Genomic DNA, 17,979 nt, shown 5'->3' with positions numbered 1-17,979 from the left:
CCATTTTCCTCTTTAAAGCAGCTCTTGGAGGCTGCGGATATATGCCTATTTTTAAAACCCTTTTCTTTTTCGCCTGAATCAGCTCTTAAGAGCTGTGGACAAATGCCTACCAAATTCCTACCCCATATTCCACTGTCTGCCCCCTAAGCAAGTTAAGCACTGGGTTTACACTTCCTCACTTAGTCAGTATCCTCTAGCACCTATAGTTGCTCACCATGCAGGATACCATCCTTTTTTCCTTTTTCCGCAAAGCTTCGCCAAAACAGGGTCACCTCAGGAAGCCTTCTTGTATCCATCCCAGCGTCCGGGCGCCACTCTGTTGGATTCCATAGCTGCCTGCAGCTATTACAAACTGGGTTGCAAGAACAGAAGCTGAGGGATAGATGAGGAAGGGGCAAAAAGAAAGAAGGGCCAGGACAATGTTTCACTGATCAAGACCAAAATTTTAATGTCAGTCAGACCTTTTAACAGTTTGGGCAAACCCTTCCCCCCAGACCCCGGGCTGAGTTCTGGTGGAAGTTGTCTAACTTCTCTTGGAGGTCCTTGTCTCAACTGCTCCAGCATCTGGGTGGGTCAGCTGCTTAATTCAGGAATTCCTAGACCTGGAGGAACAATGAGCTTAACCTTCACTGAGCTTCTCCACCCTAGGATAAAAATTCCTGCTTTAACCTACTTCCCTATTATGTCCTAATGGCAGATTCCTGCCCCGAAGCCAGGGATTGTCCTTGACCAATGTCAAATTCAAACCATGTGCATGACTGCCCCAATATGGCTCTGTACAATCTCCTTTTAGGTCAAATTGGGACTCAGGAAAGACCCTTCTCTCTGCCCCAACCTATGGTGCCATTAGAGTGAACTGGGTTGGGCAGGGCCAAGAATCATGGACAGGAAGAGGAAACAGGCTTAAAGGCTTCAGGCCAGCAATGGGCATGGAGTCACCCAGAGGTTCCAGTGACAAAGAGAAGGTCAGTGCAGGGGTAGCATGCTGAGCAGAGAGATGGAGACCCATATGAGCCCCATGCTGTGGGGCTGCATCGTGTGGTCTCCACTCAGTTCCTGCCTCCATTCTTTCACACTCAAGGTGAAGCAGAGAGAACCTGCCTAGATTCCACTGGGACTTCTGAGCCTTTGGTCTTCAGATGCCTGGATCTATCAAGGACAGGGACTGAGCCTCTGCTGACCCTAGTGAATGGTGAAGTGGCATGTGCTATGACACAGCAGTATCCAGCACACAAGTGCCATGTGTTGGAAGACTCAGGAGTCATCTTTCTGTTTTTCTCAAAGCTGCCAACTCTGACCCAGGCCTCTGGCATGAGGAACAAACTGAATTACCTATCTCCAGGTAGAACACTGTTGCCAGGAGAGACTGACCCACCAATAAACTGAGGGTAAATAAGAGACAGAGGCCAGCATGTGACAAGAGCCTGTCCCTACTTAGTCCCCCCCCTAAGATTCTCAGACCATTCCTCAGCTTCCACAGACTGGGTCTGAGAAATCCTGTGTTGTATGTCTTCTTGCCTGATGAACTGAAGATGGCACTGCTCCAGCTGCACTTCTCCACTCACTCACCAACAGGGATTCCAGCTTCCCTCCCCCAATGCCCTTCCCATGCCAATAGGGTTCCAGGATCTTGCCCTCAACTACAGGAGAAAGACTCCCATAGCTTAAACACCCACATAAGCCATTGACTCTATGCCAGTTAGCCCTCATAGCCTGCCAAAAAAAAAAAAAAAAACAACCCTGCTCCATGAAGTTCTAGGAGGTCTCATTCCTCTGTGAGGTGATACCATCAAGCCCACAAAGCTTTGAATATGTACCTCACCAGATGCTTTTCCTGCAGGTGATGGTCATATCATCCATCTTGAAGCAAGAGTCCACTGGACATCTGCCTACCACGCTCAGCCCAGCAGATTCAGCATGCTCAGTTCCTGGACAGGACCGAACATCATTGATCCCTCCCTACACTTGGCCAAAGAAAACACAGGATTGGGGCTGGACACAGAGGAAAAAGGGCAAGACTGGCACTCCTTTATAAGGTGGCAGGATCCAAGCTTGGTACTTCCTGATCCTAGGTGTTGTGTTGAGTGTTGGTCATTGCCTGTGGGAACCCTGGGCAGCAGTGGGGTGGTCATGGAGCTGCTGTCTGGGACTGACCTGTGGCCTGTGGCCATATTCACAGTCATCTTCATATTACTGGTGGATCTGATGCACCGGCGACAGTGCTGGTCTTCCCGCTACCCACCGGGCCCTGTGCCATGGCCTGTGCTGGGTAACCTGCTGCAGGTGGATCTAGATAATATGCCATACAGCCTGTACAAGGTGAGTGACTTAGTGGTGGATGGTAACTGAGGTTATGGTGTCCATAGCAGCACATAGTGGGTGTGGAACCACAGGTCAAACAGGGATCTGGGTCCCCAAGAGGGGACAGACTTTATAATTTTTGGTGGTGGTCACTAGGAATTTCTGGGGCAAAGTTTTGAGTGTCAAAGTTCAGGTGGTGAAGCAAGATGTGAGAGCAGGCTCCAGTCTAGTTGGATAGGGCAGCAGACACAGATGTTCCAAGTCTCTCATGGTCCTGTCAAAGAGGAGGTCTTACTATGGCAAGAGATTTAGTATAGGAAATAGTATCAGTCAGGAAACCTAGTTCAGAGAGGGTCTATGCCTACCTGAATCTCTTACTGTTGTGTGCTCTCTGGACTCACTGCCCATGTCGAGGAACCAGAATTTCTTGATGTGTGATGAAATGCTATGTGGCCCCAAGGCAGTTTTCTGGCTCTTGTAAGGTTACAACTGGGACATCAAATCTTCTGTGATTCCTCTGCTGAACTTAAAACATAAGATGCCACAGTGGTAGGCATCCTTAGGCTGGGGATGGAGCTCAGTGAAGAGCATTTTCCCAGGATACATGAGGATCAATGGTCAAAAAAATGCAAGACATCCAGAGACCCAGAGCCCCCCCCCCCACACCACACACACACACACACACACATACACACACACACACACACACACACACACACACACACACACGTACATACTTGTGCACATATACCTTCACAAACATGCATGGGAATACAAACCAACAGCTTTACATACACACATACACACTGTACTCACATGTGCTCACTCAACACTTATCCATGTTTGCTCAGTGAGCCTGGTTGCATGATCTTTGGTGACCTCCACTTCTTCTGTGCTTTGTCCCTCTACTGCAGCTTCAAAACCGCTATGGTGCTGTGTTCAGTCTGCAGATGGCCTGGAAGCCCATGGTCGTGGTCAACGGACTGAAGGCAGTGCAGGAAGTGCTGGTGACCTGTGGGGAGGACACTGCTGACCGCCCTGAAATGCCCATCTTTCATGACAGAGACTGTGATTCCAAAGCTAAAGGCAAAATACTGTCTGGGGGCAGAGATGAGACATAGCTTGACATGGGGGGCAGTGAGCAGAAGATCAGTGCATGATGCAGGTGGTAATGGAGATAAGAGTGCCATAGAAAAAGTCCCTGAAATTCATTGTGGAGCCTCCTTAACATGCTGGAGGGAGACAGAGATCTGTTTGCGGTGAAGGGAACAGTTATGGGGAATGCTGATCCCTGTTATCTGGGAGATAACATCTCCCAGATGAGAATAAAAAAGAAGTGGGGAGAGGGAAGGACAGGCATGTATATTTGGTTACACACGGATGTGCCTACAGGTGTGATCCTTGCACCTTATGGGCCTGCGTGGCAAGAGCAGAGGAGATTCACTGTGTCCACCCTTCGCAACTTCGGCCTGGGCAAGAAATCGCTGGAGCAGTGGGTGACAGAAGAGGCTGGCCACCTCTGTGATGCCTTCACTGCCCAGGCAGGTGGGTAATGGATGTGGGCTGCAAGTGGGGACAGGGAGGTGGGAACAATATCCTGACTTTTCCTTGCCCACTCCACTCCCAGGGAGTCCCCTCAATCCTTATGCCCTCTTGGACAAAGCCCTGTGCAATGTGATTGCCTCTCTCGTTTTTGCTCATCGCTTTGAGGATGGAGACCCTGACATGATCAAGATGCTAAAAGTATTGAATAAAAGCATGGGAAAGAGAATTGGCTTCATCGCTGAGGTAGGAGGCTCAAGGTTAGCCTGCAGAGCAACTGCTGTGCTGTTCATTTTTCAAGAGGAACCTATAGATGAGATTTGGAAAGGAGACCTCTAGAAGTGTCAACCTCCGGAGTAGGAGCTTGAAGTGTGACAAGTCTGCAGCAATGGGTGGGAAGAAGTGGGCCAAGGTCAGACCCTCTAGAAGGTGAGAACCTGGGTCTCTGCCCACAGGGAAGCCACCAAGGCCTATGAAATTTCCCCCATGGAGCTGCTAGAGGCTGAAGGTTCTTAGTTCTACTAAGTTCTACTAAGGAGGAATCAGGTGATGGGTGGGAACAAATATGGCCTGTGTCCATCATAGAAGATTCTGGAACTGAGACTGGCTAAGTCAACACTAAGCTAATGTACCCATGAGCTGGAGGCATGATCAGTGTGTACATAGCTTGCCAGGCAAGCAGGGCACTTAAGCGTCATTTCTCAACCAATATACTAAGGTGAGAGAACTGATTGTATGTTTATCCCAGACTTCAACATCTTTATTATGGCAATAGTTCTCCCCACATCATGTACACATGAACACATATTGGAATAATAATGAAGATTATTACTGGAAATCTTATTTATACAACTCATTAAATTAAAGGGAACAGGAAAGCCTAGAACATTCTATGACTGTTACAGGTGCTGAACACATTCCCAATTCTCCTGAGCATCCCAGGGGTTTATGACAAAATCTTTTCTGGAAGAAAGGCATTTTTCACCATAGTGGATAAGCTGGTGACTGAGCACAAGAGGACCTGGGACCCTGACCAGCCACCTCGAGACCTGACCGATGCCTTTCTGGCTGAGATGGAGAAGGTGAGACTATGGGATCTTGTGTCCACTGTGTTGTGACTAACCTAGAGACACTGGGTTATCAGGAGGTTATGTAACCACCTGGAGTTATCATGAGGGAATTATGGGGCGCTCCAGTCTCTACACTGAGTCTGCTCTTCTGCTCTGTTCTAGGCAAAGTGGAACCCTGAGAGTACCTTCAATGAAGCAAATCTACGTCTGATTATCCTTGACCTTTTGGGTGCTGGGATTGTGACCACCTCTTCCACTCTGTCCTGGTCCCTGCTGCTCATGATCCTGCATCCAAATGTGCAGCGTGAGACTGATGTGGATGGGCAAAGAGGAGGAGGAGGAGGGTAGCGGCACACTCCTTAAGCTAACTTGGGACACTTGTGTCTCCCAGTGAATGTTTAAACCAGACTCCTATAAGGATGATGGCCATCTTTTTCCCATGGAGCCAGCCCTTTACAGAGAGGTAGTTGAGGGACCAGGAGCACCATGTTGGGTTTCCTTAACTGAGGGGATGCTGTCTTTCCAGGCCGAGTACAACAGGAAATTGACAAAGTCATAGGGCAGGTGCGGCGTCCAGAGATGGCAGACCAGGCCTGCATGCCCTACACCAATGCTGTCATTCATGAGGTGCAGCGCTTTGCAGCCGTTGCCGCAATGACTTTGCCACACATGACATCCCGTGACATTGAAGTTCAGGGCTTCCTTATCCCTAAGGTAGGCCTGAGTCCCTCCAATGTCTAGTCAGTATTACTAGCTAGCCACTGTCCTGATCTACACAGTTATGGAGGACTGGAGTTTAGGAAACCCAATTCTCAAATCAACAGAACCAACTTCCCCTGAATAAGTGTGGGAAAAGAAACAAGATCAATAACTGTCTTCAGCTTGAAAGGCAAACAACATAAAATATGGCAGGAGTGGTTGTAACAGCCACTACTTACAAATACAGGTGGCAGTGTGTGTACATATGTCACTTATCACATATCAATGTCTTCATATTAATGAAAGCTGAGAATCTTCTACAGGTGAGTAGAAGGCAGCATGAACTATGTGTGGCAGAGCCTGTGCCTGTGAACTTGGTGACTATGGTCCAGTAAGCCTCACCCAGTCCATGTTCACACCGTGTGCCTCCTGCCAGGGGACGACCCTCATTCTCAACCTGTCCTCCGTGCTGAAGGATGAGACTGTCTGGGAGAAGCCCCTCCGCTTCCATCCTGAACACTTCCTGGATGCCCAGGGCCACTTTGTGAAGCATGAGGCCTTCATGCCTTTCTCTGCAGGTGCCTGGGGAGGCCTGGCTGCCTGTCTGTCCTCAGGGTGCCTTGAAGGGTGGAGCCCCAATCAGGTCCCAGACTGACTGAACCTTCTCCCACCCACAGGCCGCAGAGCATGCCTGGGGGAGCCCCTGGCCCGCATGGAACTCTTCCTCTTCTTCACCTGCCTCCTGCAGCGCTTTAGCTTCACAGTGCCTGCTGGACAACCCAGGCCCAGCGACCGTGGCATCTATGGAATACCAGTTACTCCAGAGCCCTACCAGCTCTGTGCAGTGGTTCGCTAGCTGGGGCAGTATCTCCATCCTCCTCCACAGTTTGAGGTGATTGTTGTCCAATAAACAAGTTCTGTGTCTGCAACTCAGATTCTTGGTCCAATTCCCAACCTTGTCTCAATAGTGTCCGAAGACAACAGTCTACAATCCTTCTTGACCCTCTGTCCCATTTCAATCTATGAAAAACTTTAATGTGGTGAGAATAGTGTTTATTAATCCAGGATCAGTGGCCTTCAGTAAAGCACATTGGAAGACGAGGCAAGAAGATGGCAAGTTCAAGGCCCACATGTGCTATATAGATTGGACTACTTAATGAGACCCTTCTCAGAAAGGGGAGGAGTTCATGGTCATCTTGGAGTGCTGGAGGTAGGAAGGGGAAGGGAATGAAATGGACAAGAGAGGGAAGCATCCAGATAAAGTAGGAGGAGAGACAGTTGTCCTGATGTTTCCTGGCTGACCCTATATCACACTAAAAGACCTAGCAACAGCTGCTGGGTTGGTCATAGACTGTACACAGAAGTCATTCTCAAGGGTTACTGTGCTGAAAGTGTGAGTGGCTGTGCTGGAAATCAGCACAATTCTTGTTCTGGTGATAATGTTGACATAGGTCCCCAAGAACTTGAAGACCCACAAATGGTGGTTAAGACAGCTCTCACAACTAGAAATGCAGCTGTCTTCATACTCAGGCTAGTTGGAGTCAAAGGATATGGAAGAAATCTACTTTAGCAAAAGAGGACATATCAGACTCCACAAAGACTGGCAGGGTCTTACTGTTCTGTCTGGAAACACCCATTTAAAACAAAAAGAGTCCTCCCTACAACCATGTATGACAAATGTACTAGATGCTACTCACTAGGAAATTTCAAGTATTTTGGAGTCTTGAAAGTATGTGGGATTGGTAGGGCCAGAGAGGACAGTTCTAAAGCATATGATACTCCACAAGGCTCATTTTAGACTCCATATAATCTGAGGCCAGACAGCCTGCAGCATCCCAAGACCCTGATCTGAATGGCCTGCCTTGTAACACAGTTGTGTGCAAACACTGATTTTTTTGTTTTTGTTTTTATTTTTGTTTTTTTGGATTTGGTTTTATTTTGAGACAGCATTTCTCTGTGTATCCCTGGCTGTCCTGGAACTCACTCTGTAGACCAGCCTGGCCTCGAACTCAGAAATCCGCCTGCCTCTGCCTCCCAGAGTGCTGGGATTACAGGCGTGCGCCACCACCGCCCGGCCAGACACTGATTTTGATTTTGCCTTTCTGAAAAAGAAAATGTCCTCCCATGGGCTCTATTTCAATAGGAATCGTAAGGAAGTTGCTCCCACAGCTCACCTCTAGTCAGACAATGATTTGTAGAATGAACAGGACCAAACACTCCCCATGCTGGGGAAAGTATATTTCACAAAACCCCTTGTGTACCTACAGAAATAATCACATATTTTTACCACACACTGACCTTCATTCCACCTCTCCCCTTTATTGTTATTGTATATCCATACCTTCATGCATGCAGTGTGCACAGAGGACAGAATAGAGTATAATATCCCGAGAGACTTGAGGTTTTTTTTTTGTAAATCATCCTGTGGGTGCTGGGAGTGAAGCCTTGGTCCACTGGAAGGGAAGCCAGTGCTCTTCATTGCTGAATGATCTCTACAGCACTCCTCTTCCCTGTTTTTAATGGTACTGGAAAGTATTACACTAGTCTGAGGTAATGTTGTTTAGCTCCTTAAAGCTGTGAATGTGGCCTTTATGATGAGTGGCTCATGATCATGCCCCTTGGAGCAGGGGTTCACTGGACACTTATGCCTTATGCTCAATAACCAGCGTACACACCTCCTGTGGAGTCAGCTCCATTTCTGATGCCCTCCATTGAATCAGTACTGGGTGGGTAATGGAGGAAGAAGAGGACTGAAACTAGGAGGCAAGCCTTCCTAGAGAACTCTGGCATCTCACAGCATCCAGACTCAGAGAACACGCAGGAGCTCAACTCAGGGAGAAAAACAAGAGACAGCCTTGCGTCCTTTAATGAGGACCAGATGGCAGGTTTCAGTAGGAGGCCTCCTTCCTAATCTCAGTTGGTTATGGTGGTTAATATAAGATATATTATATCTTATTATTATATTATATTATATTATATTATATTATTATATTATATTATATTATATTATATTATATTATATTATATTATATTATATTATATTATATTAAAGACTACCTTTTGGAACAGTACCATTTATTGAAGATGTTTTCTTTTTTCTATTGTATAGTTTTGGGTTCTTTTTCAAAGACCAAGTGTCTGTAAGTATTCAGTTTTATTTCTGAGTCTTCAATTCTATTCCATTGATCAACATGTCTGTCTCTGTACCAATACAATGCAGTTTTTATCACTATTGTTCTGTAGTGTAGCTTGATGTCAGGGATGGTGATTCCTGCAGAATTTCTTTTATTGTTAAGAATTGTTTTATCTATTCTAGGTTTTTTGCTTTTCCAGATGAATTTGAGAATTGTTCTTTTCATGTCTTTGAGGAATTGTGTTGGGATTTTGATGGACATTGCTTTGAGTGTGTAGATTGCTTTCGGTAAGATGGCTATTTTTACTATGTTAATTCTGCCAATCCATGAACATAGGAGATATCTCTATTTTCTAAGACATTCAATTTCTTTTTTGAGAGACTTGAAGCTATTGTCATTCAGATTATGACTATTGTAAAGGGTGTTGTTTCTTTAATTTCTGACTCTGCCTGTTTATCATTTATATAAAGGAAAGCTACTGATTTATTTGAGTTAATTTTGTATCCAGCCACTTTGCTGAAGTTGTTTGTCAGCTGGAGAAGTTCTCTGAAAGAATTTTTGGGGTCCTTATGTATACTATCATATCATCTGCAAATAGTGATACCTTGACTTCTACTTTTCTAATTCATATCCACTTTATCTCCTTTTCTCATCTTGTTTCTCTAGCTAGTATGTGGACTACTATATTGAATAGATATGGCAAGATTGGGCATCCTTGTCTTGTTCCTGATTTTACTGGGATTGCTTCAAGTATCTTTCTATTTAATTTGACATTGGCTCTTGGTTTTCTGTAAATTGCGTTTATTATGTTTAGGTATGGGCCTTATCGGCAACCTAAAGGTTGGGAAAAAATCTTCATAAACCCCACATCTGATAGAGGTCTAATATCCAAAATATATGAAGAACTTAAGAAGCTAACCACCAAGAAACCAAACAACTGAATTGAAAAATGGAGTATAGAAGTAAACATAGAATTCACAACAAAGAAATCTCAAATTGCTGAGAAGCATTTCAAGAAATGTTGAACATCCTTAGTGATCAGGGAAATACACATTAAAACAACCCAGAGATTCCACCTTACATGATTCAGAATGGCTAGGATCAAAACCTCAGGTGACAGCACATGTTGGCGAGGATATGGAGAAAGAGGAACACTCCTTTGCTGCTGATGGGATTACAAACTGGTACAACCACTGTAGAAATAAATCTGGAGGTTCCTCAGTAAATTGTAAATAGATCTACTGGAAGAGCCAGCTATATGACTCTTGGGCATGTACCCAAAAGATGCCCCACCATGCCACAGGGGCATGTGTTCCACTATGTTCCTAGAGGCCTTGTTTGTGATAGCCAGAAGCTGGAAACCACCCACATTTCCACAACAGATGCATACAGAATATGTTGTCCATTTAAACAATGGTATACTACTCAGCTATTAAGAAAAAGGACATCGTGAGTTTTGCAGGCAAATGGATAGAACTAGAAAATATCATCCAGAGTAAGGTATTTCTGACCCAAAAGAACATGCATGATGTTTACTCACTAATAAATGGATATTAGTAAAAAAAAAAACTACCAAATACCCAGGATACAATCCACAGAACTCAAGAAGCTTAACAAGGTAAAAGGCCCAAGTAAAAATGCCTCAATCCCACTTGGGAGAGAGAAGAAAGCAATCACAGGAGGGGGAAGTGAGGGAGGGATTGGAGTGGGAAAGGGGACAGTTTGAGGAAGAGGGGCACCTGATTGTATATTGGGTGTGGAATAGGACAGAATCTCTGAGGGCCAGTAGACAGAATGGAAACAGGCATAGTCAAGAGGCAGGAGATGGAGGTACCCTCTAGAATATGCCAAAGACTTGGGAGGTGAGAGACACTCAGTACTCAAAGGGAGGGACCTTAGATGAAATCCCCTACATTGATGAAAGGGAACTCACAGAGTCCACCTCTAGTAGAAAGAAAGCATCAAGTAGACTGTTGAGTTTGTCATCCCACAGTTAAAAACTCTGATCAAGAATTGTTCCTGTCTGAAAGAACTGCAGGGACAAAAATGGAGAAGAGCCTGAGGGAAAGGAGGTCCAGTGATAGGCCCAAATTGGGAGCCAGCTCACAGGGAGGCCCCAAGCCTGACACAATTACTGATATTATGGAGTGCTTACAAACAGGAGTCTAGCCTGACTGTCTATAAAAGCCCTAACAAGCAGATGAAAGAGTCAGATACAGATATTTATACCCAATGAATGGAGAAAAGTTGGTGTCCCCTGTTGTTAAATTAGGGAAAAGCTGGAAGAAGCTGAGGAGAAGAGCAACTGTATAGAAAACCAGCAATATAAACTAACCTGGACTCCCGAGATTGCTCAGATACTGATCCACCCACCAGGCAGCATACAACAGCTGACATGAGGCCCCTAATACATATACAGCAGAAGACTGCCTGGTCTGGTCTCAGTGGGAAAAGAGACTTGAGACTTCAGCATGGGGGGAGGTCTGTTGGGGTTGGTATTTGGGGGATGGGGACATTCCCTTGGAGAAGGCAGGGAAAACAAATTTCAGCTCTGCCTGTCTCATGCCTTCCCAGATGCTGCCTTGCTCCCACTTTGATGATAATTGTCTAATCTTCTGAACCTGTAAACAAGACCAATTAAATGTGTTTTTTTTTTGTTGTTTTGTTTTTTTTTTGTTTGTTTGTTTTTTTCGAGACAGGGTAGCCCTGGTTGTCCTGGAACTCACTTTGTAGACCAGGCTGGCCTTGAACTCAGAAATCCGCCTGCCTCTGTCTCCCAAGTGCTGGGATTAAAGGCATGCACCATCACTGCCCAGCATTAAATGTTTTTCTGTATGAGGTTTGCCTTAGTCATGAAGTCTGTTCAGAGCAGTAAAGCCCTAACTAAGACAGAAATTGTTACCAGGAGTGGGGTATTGCTGTGATAGGCCTGACCATGGTTTTGTCTGGAAGAATGTGTATTTGGGGACTGTGGATTTGGAAAGCAATGGAGTGTTTTAAGTGGGGATTAATGGGCCATCCTAGTAAGAATATAAAACAACTTTGTTGCTCATATTGATTTTTATTATGCAATCCTAGCCCAAGATGTTTTAGTGGAGAAGAATGTCAGTATTGGCCTAGAAACTGTTTTTGTGGTATTTGGTGAGTCCTTGTCTGATGAGTCTATCTGAGGCCAAGGTAGATTTATATTAATTACATTGATGAGGGAAATCTTAAAAGAGCCCAGCAGAAACTTTGTTCTCAGTTTAAGTCCCATGAAGAGCAGATTAATCAAGCATAGCAAACTGAGAGAAGAAAAACATAATATATATGGTTTGAGTATTAAAGGGGCACCAGGGCTTGAAATGGAGGTGAATCCTGTGTTCAAGAATATTGAATTGAAGTAAGGGAGGGACCGAGTCATCTCAGTCAGTCAACAGGGTCTCAAGGGAGGAAGTGAGATTTGGGGGGGAAAAGACAATTAGACAACATTATAACATGACTCCAGCCAGGAATGAGGCTGAAGCGGGTTTATTTTTCCCAGTCAGCTTTTATACCATTTTAAGTACTTGCAGAGATTATGGCCAGTTCTTAGATCAAAGACAAAGTAATAAAACAAAATATTAAACAAAGAAATCAAACAAGGCAATAAACAAAGCTCCCTGGTCACTGTTTCTGGGGCCTATCAGGATGACCAAGATAAAAGGAATGCCACACATTCCTCAGCTGAGTTTATCATGAGCTTTGTCTTAGCCCAAATAGGAATATTCCGAGTCTATTTCTTTGAGCAGAGGGACAAGTACTTGCCAAATTTTTAGAAGCAGCCCCCAAAGCTCTCCACATCTCCCTATTTTAATTTCATAAACAAGACTGAGTCTGTATTAGGCTGTTCTGACAAGAATGCCTTACTTACCTGTCTTTGAATATGCATTTTCAAAAGCAATGGATTTCTGTCTTAGATTTGTAAGGAACTGTGCAGAATCTTAACTGTCTTTGATTGTCAGCCTGTTCAATTAATAACTCTGTTTGGGGGTCCATTTTTAATTTCAAACCATGTATTTTGTCCATCAACATCATGATGTTCTACAAGGCAAGTTTTATTACAATGTCCAGGAATAAAGTATTGCAAGAACAAGAAGGGCTAGTATGATCAAGCTATATAAGCCATTCTGGAAGCTTGACCAAGATGGAAATACTGGCCGTAAGCCATGAATTATTTGATCAGCAATGTCAACAACATCAAAAGACAAAACAAAACAAAACAAAACAAAAACAAAAACAAAAACAAAAAAACCAAAAACCAAAAAACCAAACAAAAAAACCCATTAAAGTGAAGTGATTGGATGAATCTCAGAAGGGATTTAGAACTTTGAGCCTTTAACATTGGAGAGAACTCCAATGGAATTTTGGAGAACTTTGAAGATGTCCTAATTAATGTATTTTGCATTATGCTATGTTTAGGTATGGCCCCCATAGACTCATGTGTTTGAACAAGCCTATGGGGTCCAGTGAATAGAATCTTATGGTTTATATATGCTTGCCCCAGGGAGTGGCACTATTAGAAAGTGCGGCCTTGTTGCAGTAGGTGTGTCACTGTGGGTGTGGGCATTACGACCCTCATCCTAGCTGACTGGTAGCCAATGTCCCTCTAACAGATCTCAGATGAAGATGTAGAATTCTCAGCTCTGCCTGCACTATGCTTGCCCAGATACTACCATGCTGCTGCCTTGATGACAATGTACTAGACCTCTGAACCTGTAAAATACCCCAATTAAATGTTGTTCTTTATTAGAGTTTCCTTGGTCATGGTGTCTGTTCACAGCAGTAAAACCCTAACTTGTCCTGGCTCACAGAACAGTCAACAGGGTCCCTGGACCACCTAAGAGAAGGAGAGAGGCAAGAGATGTGAGAGATAGATAGCAAGGCAGTATTCTAATCAAGCTGTCAAATTCTATTTTTTACACAAGGCAATTTAAAGGGAGCAAGCAAGATGTAGGGAGGGGTGAAGCGGAAAGTCATTGTATTTGGGGAACAATCTCGGGGGGAAAGCTGGCGATTGCTGTAGGAACTTGGCAAGATAAATTGATCATGAGGAGGTGAAGTGGAAAGGAGTTGCTATGGTAACCTAACCACAGGTGAGCTTCTTTTGTTCTAGCCCAATCGGGTGATCTCTGTATGTACTGACCATCTAGCTTACTTGGCTAATCTTTAAGCTAGTACATTTCCTTCTAAAAGCAGGCTAGAGAAAGCAGACTAGAAATGGCTGAGAGGAGGGGCTTTAGAGATCTATGTGAGAATGGTTCCTGGTACTAAGACACATGCCCACTCCCTTCAGCCCTATAGGAAAATCACGGCATGTTTTGTAATTCAGTTTTATCAGCCCTAATAGAGTGGTCTTGGAGCATGGAACCATGGAAAAGGAGATCACTACTGTCCATCTGTCTGTCTGTCTGTCTGTCTGTCTGTCTGTCTGTCTGTCTTTGGACATTGTGAACCATGTAGCTGTGGGCATGGATGTCCAATGTCCCTTTGGGGAAGAGCCTCCTTTGCTTTCTCTATGTATTCTCACAGAAGAACTTTTCATTGATATCATCCTTAGTAGTTTTGTTGAGGAATTCCTGTACAGTTGTCCTCAGTGCCTGTTGACATTTTGCAGAACTCATGGGGGGCATCTGGACCCAGAGGAACCAACACAAATGGAGGAATATGGGTAGGACACAACAGAACACACAGGTATCCTTTGTTCCATTCATAATAGGAGTGTGCATGTTTCATAATAATGGTTTGTATATGCTAGGTCCAGGGAATGGCATATTTAAGACATGTGGCCTTGTTGAAGTAGGTCTGCCACTGAGGGTTTGGGCTTAAATACTAGCTGTCCGGAAGTGAGTATTCTGCTATCAGCTTTATTTCAGATAAAGGTGTAGAACTCTGAAGTCCTCCTGTACCATGTCTGCTTGGATGCTGCCATGTTCACTCCTTGATGATAATGGAGTGAACTTTGAGGATAGAAGCCAGCCACAATTAAATGTTGTCTTTATAACAGTTGCCTTGGTCATGGTATCTGTTCACAGCAGTTAATCCCTAACTAAGACAGAAGGTTGTACCAGGAACAGGGGTATTGCTGTGATAGACCTGAGCATGCTTATGTTTGAAAGAATGTGAATTTTAGGACTTTGATTCTTGAAAAGCTACGGAATATTTTAAGTGAGGCTTAATGGGCCATCCCAGTAGGAGTATGAAGGACTTTGTAGCTCTGAGTGATTTGAACTGTCAGGACCTGGCAAAAGGTGTTTTAGTGGAGGATTTTAATATGTAGTCTAGAGAGTGTTTTGTGGTATTTTGGTGAAGAGTGAGGCTAAATTTTGCCCTCGTCTGAAGAGTCTGCCTGAGACTAAGGTGATGAAGCTCAGATAAATTGCATTGACAATGGAAGTCTCAGAGATGCCCATCATAGACTTTGTTCTCTGGTTAAGTCTCATGAAGAGCCTTGTAAACAAGCATAGCAAGATGAGAAATAAAATATAAAATCTATGATTGGAGTATTAAAGTGGTACCAGGAGGTGAAATGGAGCTGGATCCTGTGTTCAAGGATATTAAATTGAATTAATTTCAATTGTGAATATTGACCTTGGGGCAAGATCCCACCCAGCTAAATTTATATCCAGGCTTGGTTGTAAAAGCCTTGAATCCCATGAAGCAAAGACAATCAGATCTCTGAGTTCAAGGCTAGTCTAGAGCAGAACAGATTCTGGGTGAAGAAAACCTTAATTCCAGGCTTGGTGGACCAAACCTTTAGTCCCACTGCTTAGTAGACAGGCATGCAGATCTGTTTGTTCAAAGTCAGTCCACAGAGCAACTTCCACATTAACCAATTTTATGCAGTGAGTGAGTAGGAAAAGAGGAGCTAGTGATATTGTAATAGAACAAACAAGAGGGTGATGTTCTAGCCACTGTAAGGTGCAGCACTCGGTAGCTTTGGCCATGTGGCACTGGCTTTAGCGTCTAGAATAAAAGGAACTACTGGAAAAATTGTTGCTGTTTAGCTGGAGCTAAGAAATTAGTGGTGACTAAGAAGAGCATCACTGAGGTTAAATCGGCTAGGAAGTCTTTTTTTGAGAGCACAGAAGCTTTCTCCAGAGATAGCTAAGGCTGTACCTCCTGCAGCAACTGTACTTGGTAATGTGTAAGAGTCGCCCAGGTGATACTGGTTTTAAAGGCATGAAGGGGTGGATCATTAAGAGCCGCTGTGGCTTGGCACTGTAAGAAGCCGTGCAAGGACATCTGTGAAGGTGTAGCCTCAGTTGCAGTAGATGGCCCAGGACTGAAGGGGTCATGCACGTGGGATTTGAGGCTTGGCACCATGACAAGAGTCTATGGGAGCTATTGGTAAAGCCGACTTGCAGTGATTTGGAGATGCCAGTCCCATGGGCTGATCATCAAGAACAGCAGCAGCAGTGGAGTGGATCAACCTGAGTTTAGAGCTGGAGAAGTGACACCAGTCCTTTGGAGGAGCCCAGAAGACCATGTGTGCATCTCAGACATTGAAACAAGAAGCTGGAAAAATAAGTTTGTTACAGTCAACAAAGATGAAAAAGGAGTTGAATATCTGAAGACTGCTTTTACATCAGACATGGAGATGCAGATTTTGGAGTTTATCCAGCTGGTTTCCTGTATTGTGTTGGGTATTACAGTTAAGTGTTTGGAGGTATCTCAGAAGAGACCTTGAACTTTGGACTTTTAACATTGCTGTGACTGCTATAGACTATGAGACCTTTGTAGGTAGACTAAATATATTTTGCATTATGCTATGCTTAGGTATGGCTCCATACCTAAACATAGGTATAGACTCAAATGTTTGAACAAGCCTATATGGTTCAGGGAGTAGAATGTGATGGCTTGTATATGCTTGGCCCAGGGAGTGGCTCTATTAGAAGGTGTGGCCATGTTGGAGTACGTGTGTCGCTGTGGGTGTGGGCTTTAAGACTCTCATCCTAGCTGACTGAAAGCCAGTATTCTGCTAGCAGCTTTCAGATTAAGATGTAGGACTTTCAGCTCTGCCTTCACCATGCCTGCCCAGACACTGCCATGCTCCTTCCTTGATGATAATGGACCAAACCTCTGAACATGTAAGCCATCCCAATTTTAATGTGTTTTTTCTAAGAGTTTTCTTAATCATGGTGTCTATTTACAGCAATAAAACTCTAAGACACATGTCCTCTCCCTTCAGCCCCATTGGAAGACCACAGCATGTTTTGTAATTCCGTGCTATCAGACATCTTAGAGTGGTCTTGGAGCATGGAACCATGGAAAAGGGGATCATTACTGTCCCCTTTTCTGTTTGTCTGCCTGTCTTTGGACATTGTGAACCATGTAGCTGTGGGCATGGATGTCCAATTTCCCTTTGGGGAGGAGCCTTCTTTGCCTTCTGTATGTTTTCCCACAGAAGAACTTTTCATTGATAGCATCCTTACTAGTTTTTTTTTTGAGGAATTCCTGTACAGTTGTCCTCAGTGCTGGTTGGCATTCTATGAAGAATACACTAGGCTCTGCAAGCTCTGCCCCCTGGAAGCCTTTGTTCCCAGGGTTGATTTGATAGAACCACGAAGTGGGGTTGTGGCCTCATTGTCTTAATAATGACTGACAGTGGGCATTGCTCATGTGCTTGTGAGCTGTTTGTCTGTTCATTCTGCACAAATGTCTTTGCAAGCCTTTGGCTTCTGCATGCTTCACATATCTGATATACAATTTTATTTCTGATTGTTACTGTCTTGTCAGACCTCTGGGTTGCTATTAGTTTCTTCCTCCCATGAATATTTTCTCTTCTCCCCTTTTAACAGTGACCATGTTAAAGAACATTTGGGTTTTATTTATTTTTATTTATTATTTTATTCTTCAGTGTATGTAGGGTTGTGTGCTACCTGTGTATTCAGAGGTAAGAGGGTATTGGTTCAACCAGAAGAAGTGGAAGTACTGTGTGGCTCCAAGAGCTTGAACTTAGACTGTTGGCCTGGGTAGAGTGTGTTTACCAACCAAGGCATCTCAGCAGCCAGGAAGTGACCTCTGACCTGTATGTTTTTGGTTTTAGTTCTTTGATAGTCTGGGCCACTCAGACTATGTTCTTTGCAAACAGAAGTCTATTTTGATCTGAGAACAGTTTTATCAACCCAAACTACTTCTTAAGCATGAGAGGTGGAAATGGAGGTTGGTCAGTGTCATGTCCCTGCTCAGCAGTCCCCGTTTTGCTCATACTC

At 44.3% G+C, this 17,979-nt stretch overlaps 1 protein-coding gene across 2 annotated transcripts; it reads left to right on the top strand.

Moving 5' to 3' along the window:
* The first annotated feature begins 2,130 nt into the window (after positions 1–2,130).
* On the top strand, positions 2,131–6,468 carry LOC127667319 (cytochrome P450 2D3-like). 2 transcript variants are annotated; one of them, XM_052160316.1, is made up of 9 exons: positions 2,131–2,319; positions 3,216–3,387; positions 3,694–3,846; positions 3,929–4,089; positions 4,749–4,925; positions 5,076–5,217; positions 5,440–5,627; positions 6,049–6,190; positions 6,290–6,468. In XM_052160316.1, exons 1-9 carry the CDS (start codon positions 2,131–2,133, stop codon positions 6,466–6,468), a joined length of 1,503 nt encoding a protein of 500 aa, XP_052016276.1. The 2 variants fall into 2 exon arrangements, with proteins under 2 accessions (XP_052016276.1, XP_052016277.1); XM_052160317.1 differs by lacking the exon at positions 3,694–3,846.
* Positions 6,469–17,979: the final 11,511 nt, after the last annotated feature.

This window comes from Apodemus sylvaticus, chromosome 17 (assembly GCF_947179515.1).
Source record: "Apodemus sylvaticus chromosome 17, mApoSyl1.1, whole genome shotgun sequence".
NCBI classification, from domain to species: domain Eukaryota; kingdom Metazoa; phylum Chordata; class Mammalia; order Rodentia; family Muridae; genus Apodemus; species Apodemus sylvaticus.
The sequence above is the reverse complement of the archived record's forward strand: the minus strand, read 5'-3'. Positions and strand labels throughout refer to the sequence as shown.

What these genes read in the sequence shown, in the direction of transcription:
- LOC127667319 (XM_052160316.1), top strand. Translation starts at nt 2,131, where the DNA reads ATGGAGCTGCTGTCTGGGACTGACCTGTGGCCTGTGGCCATATTCACA. An exon ending in TTCTGGCTGAGATGGAGAAG is followed by an intron (nt 4,926 to 5,075) that starts GTGAGACTATGG and finishes GCTCTGTTCTAG; the next exon opens with GCAAAGTGGAACCCTGAGAG. An exon ending in CCTGCATCCAAATGTGCAGC is followed by an intron (nt 5,218 to 5,439) that starts GTGAGACTGATG and finishes CTGTCTTTCCAG; the next exon opens with GCCGAGTACAACAGGAAATT.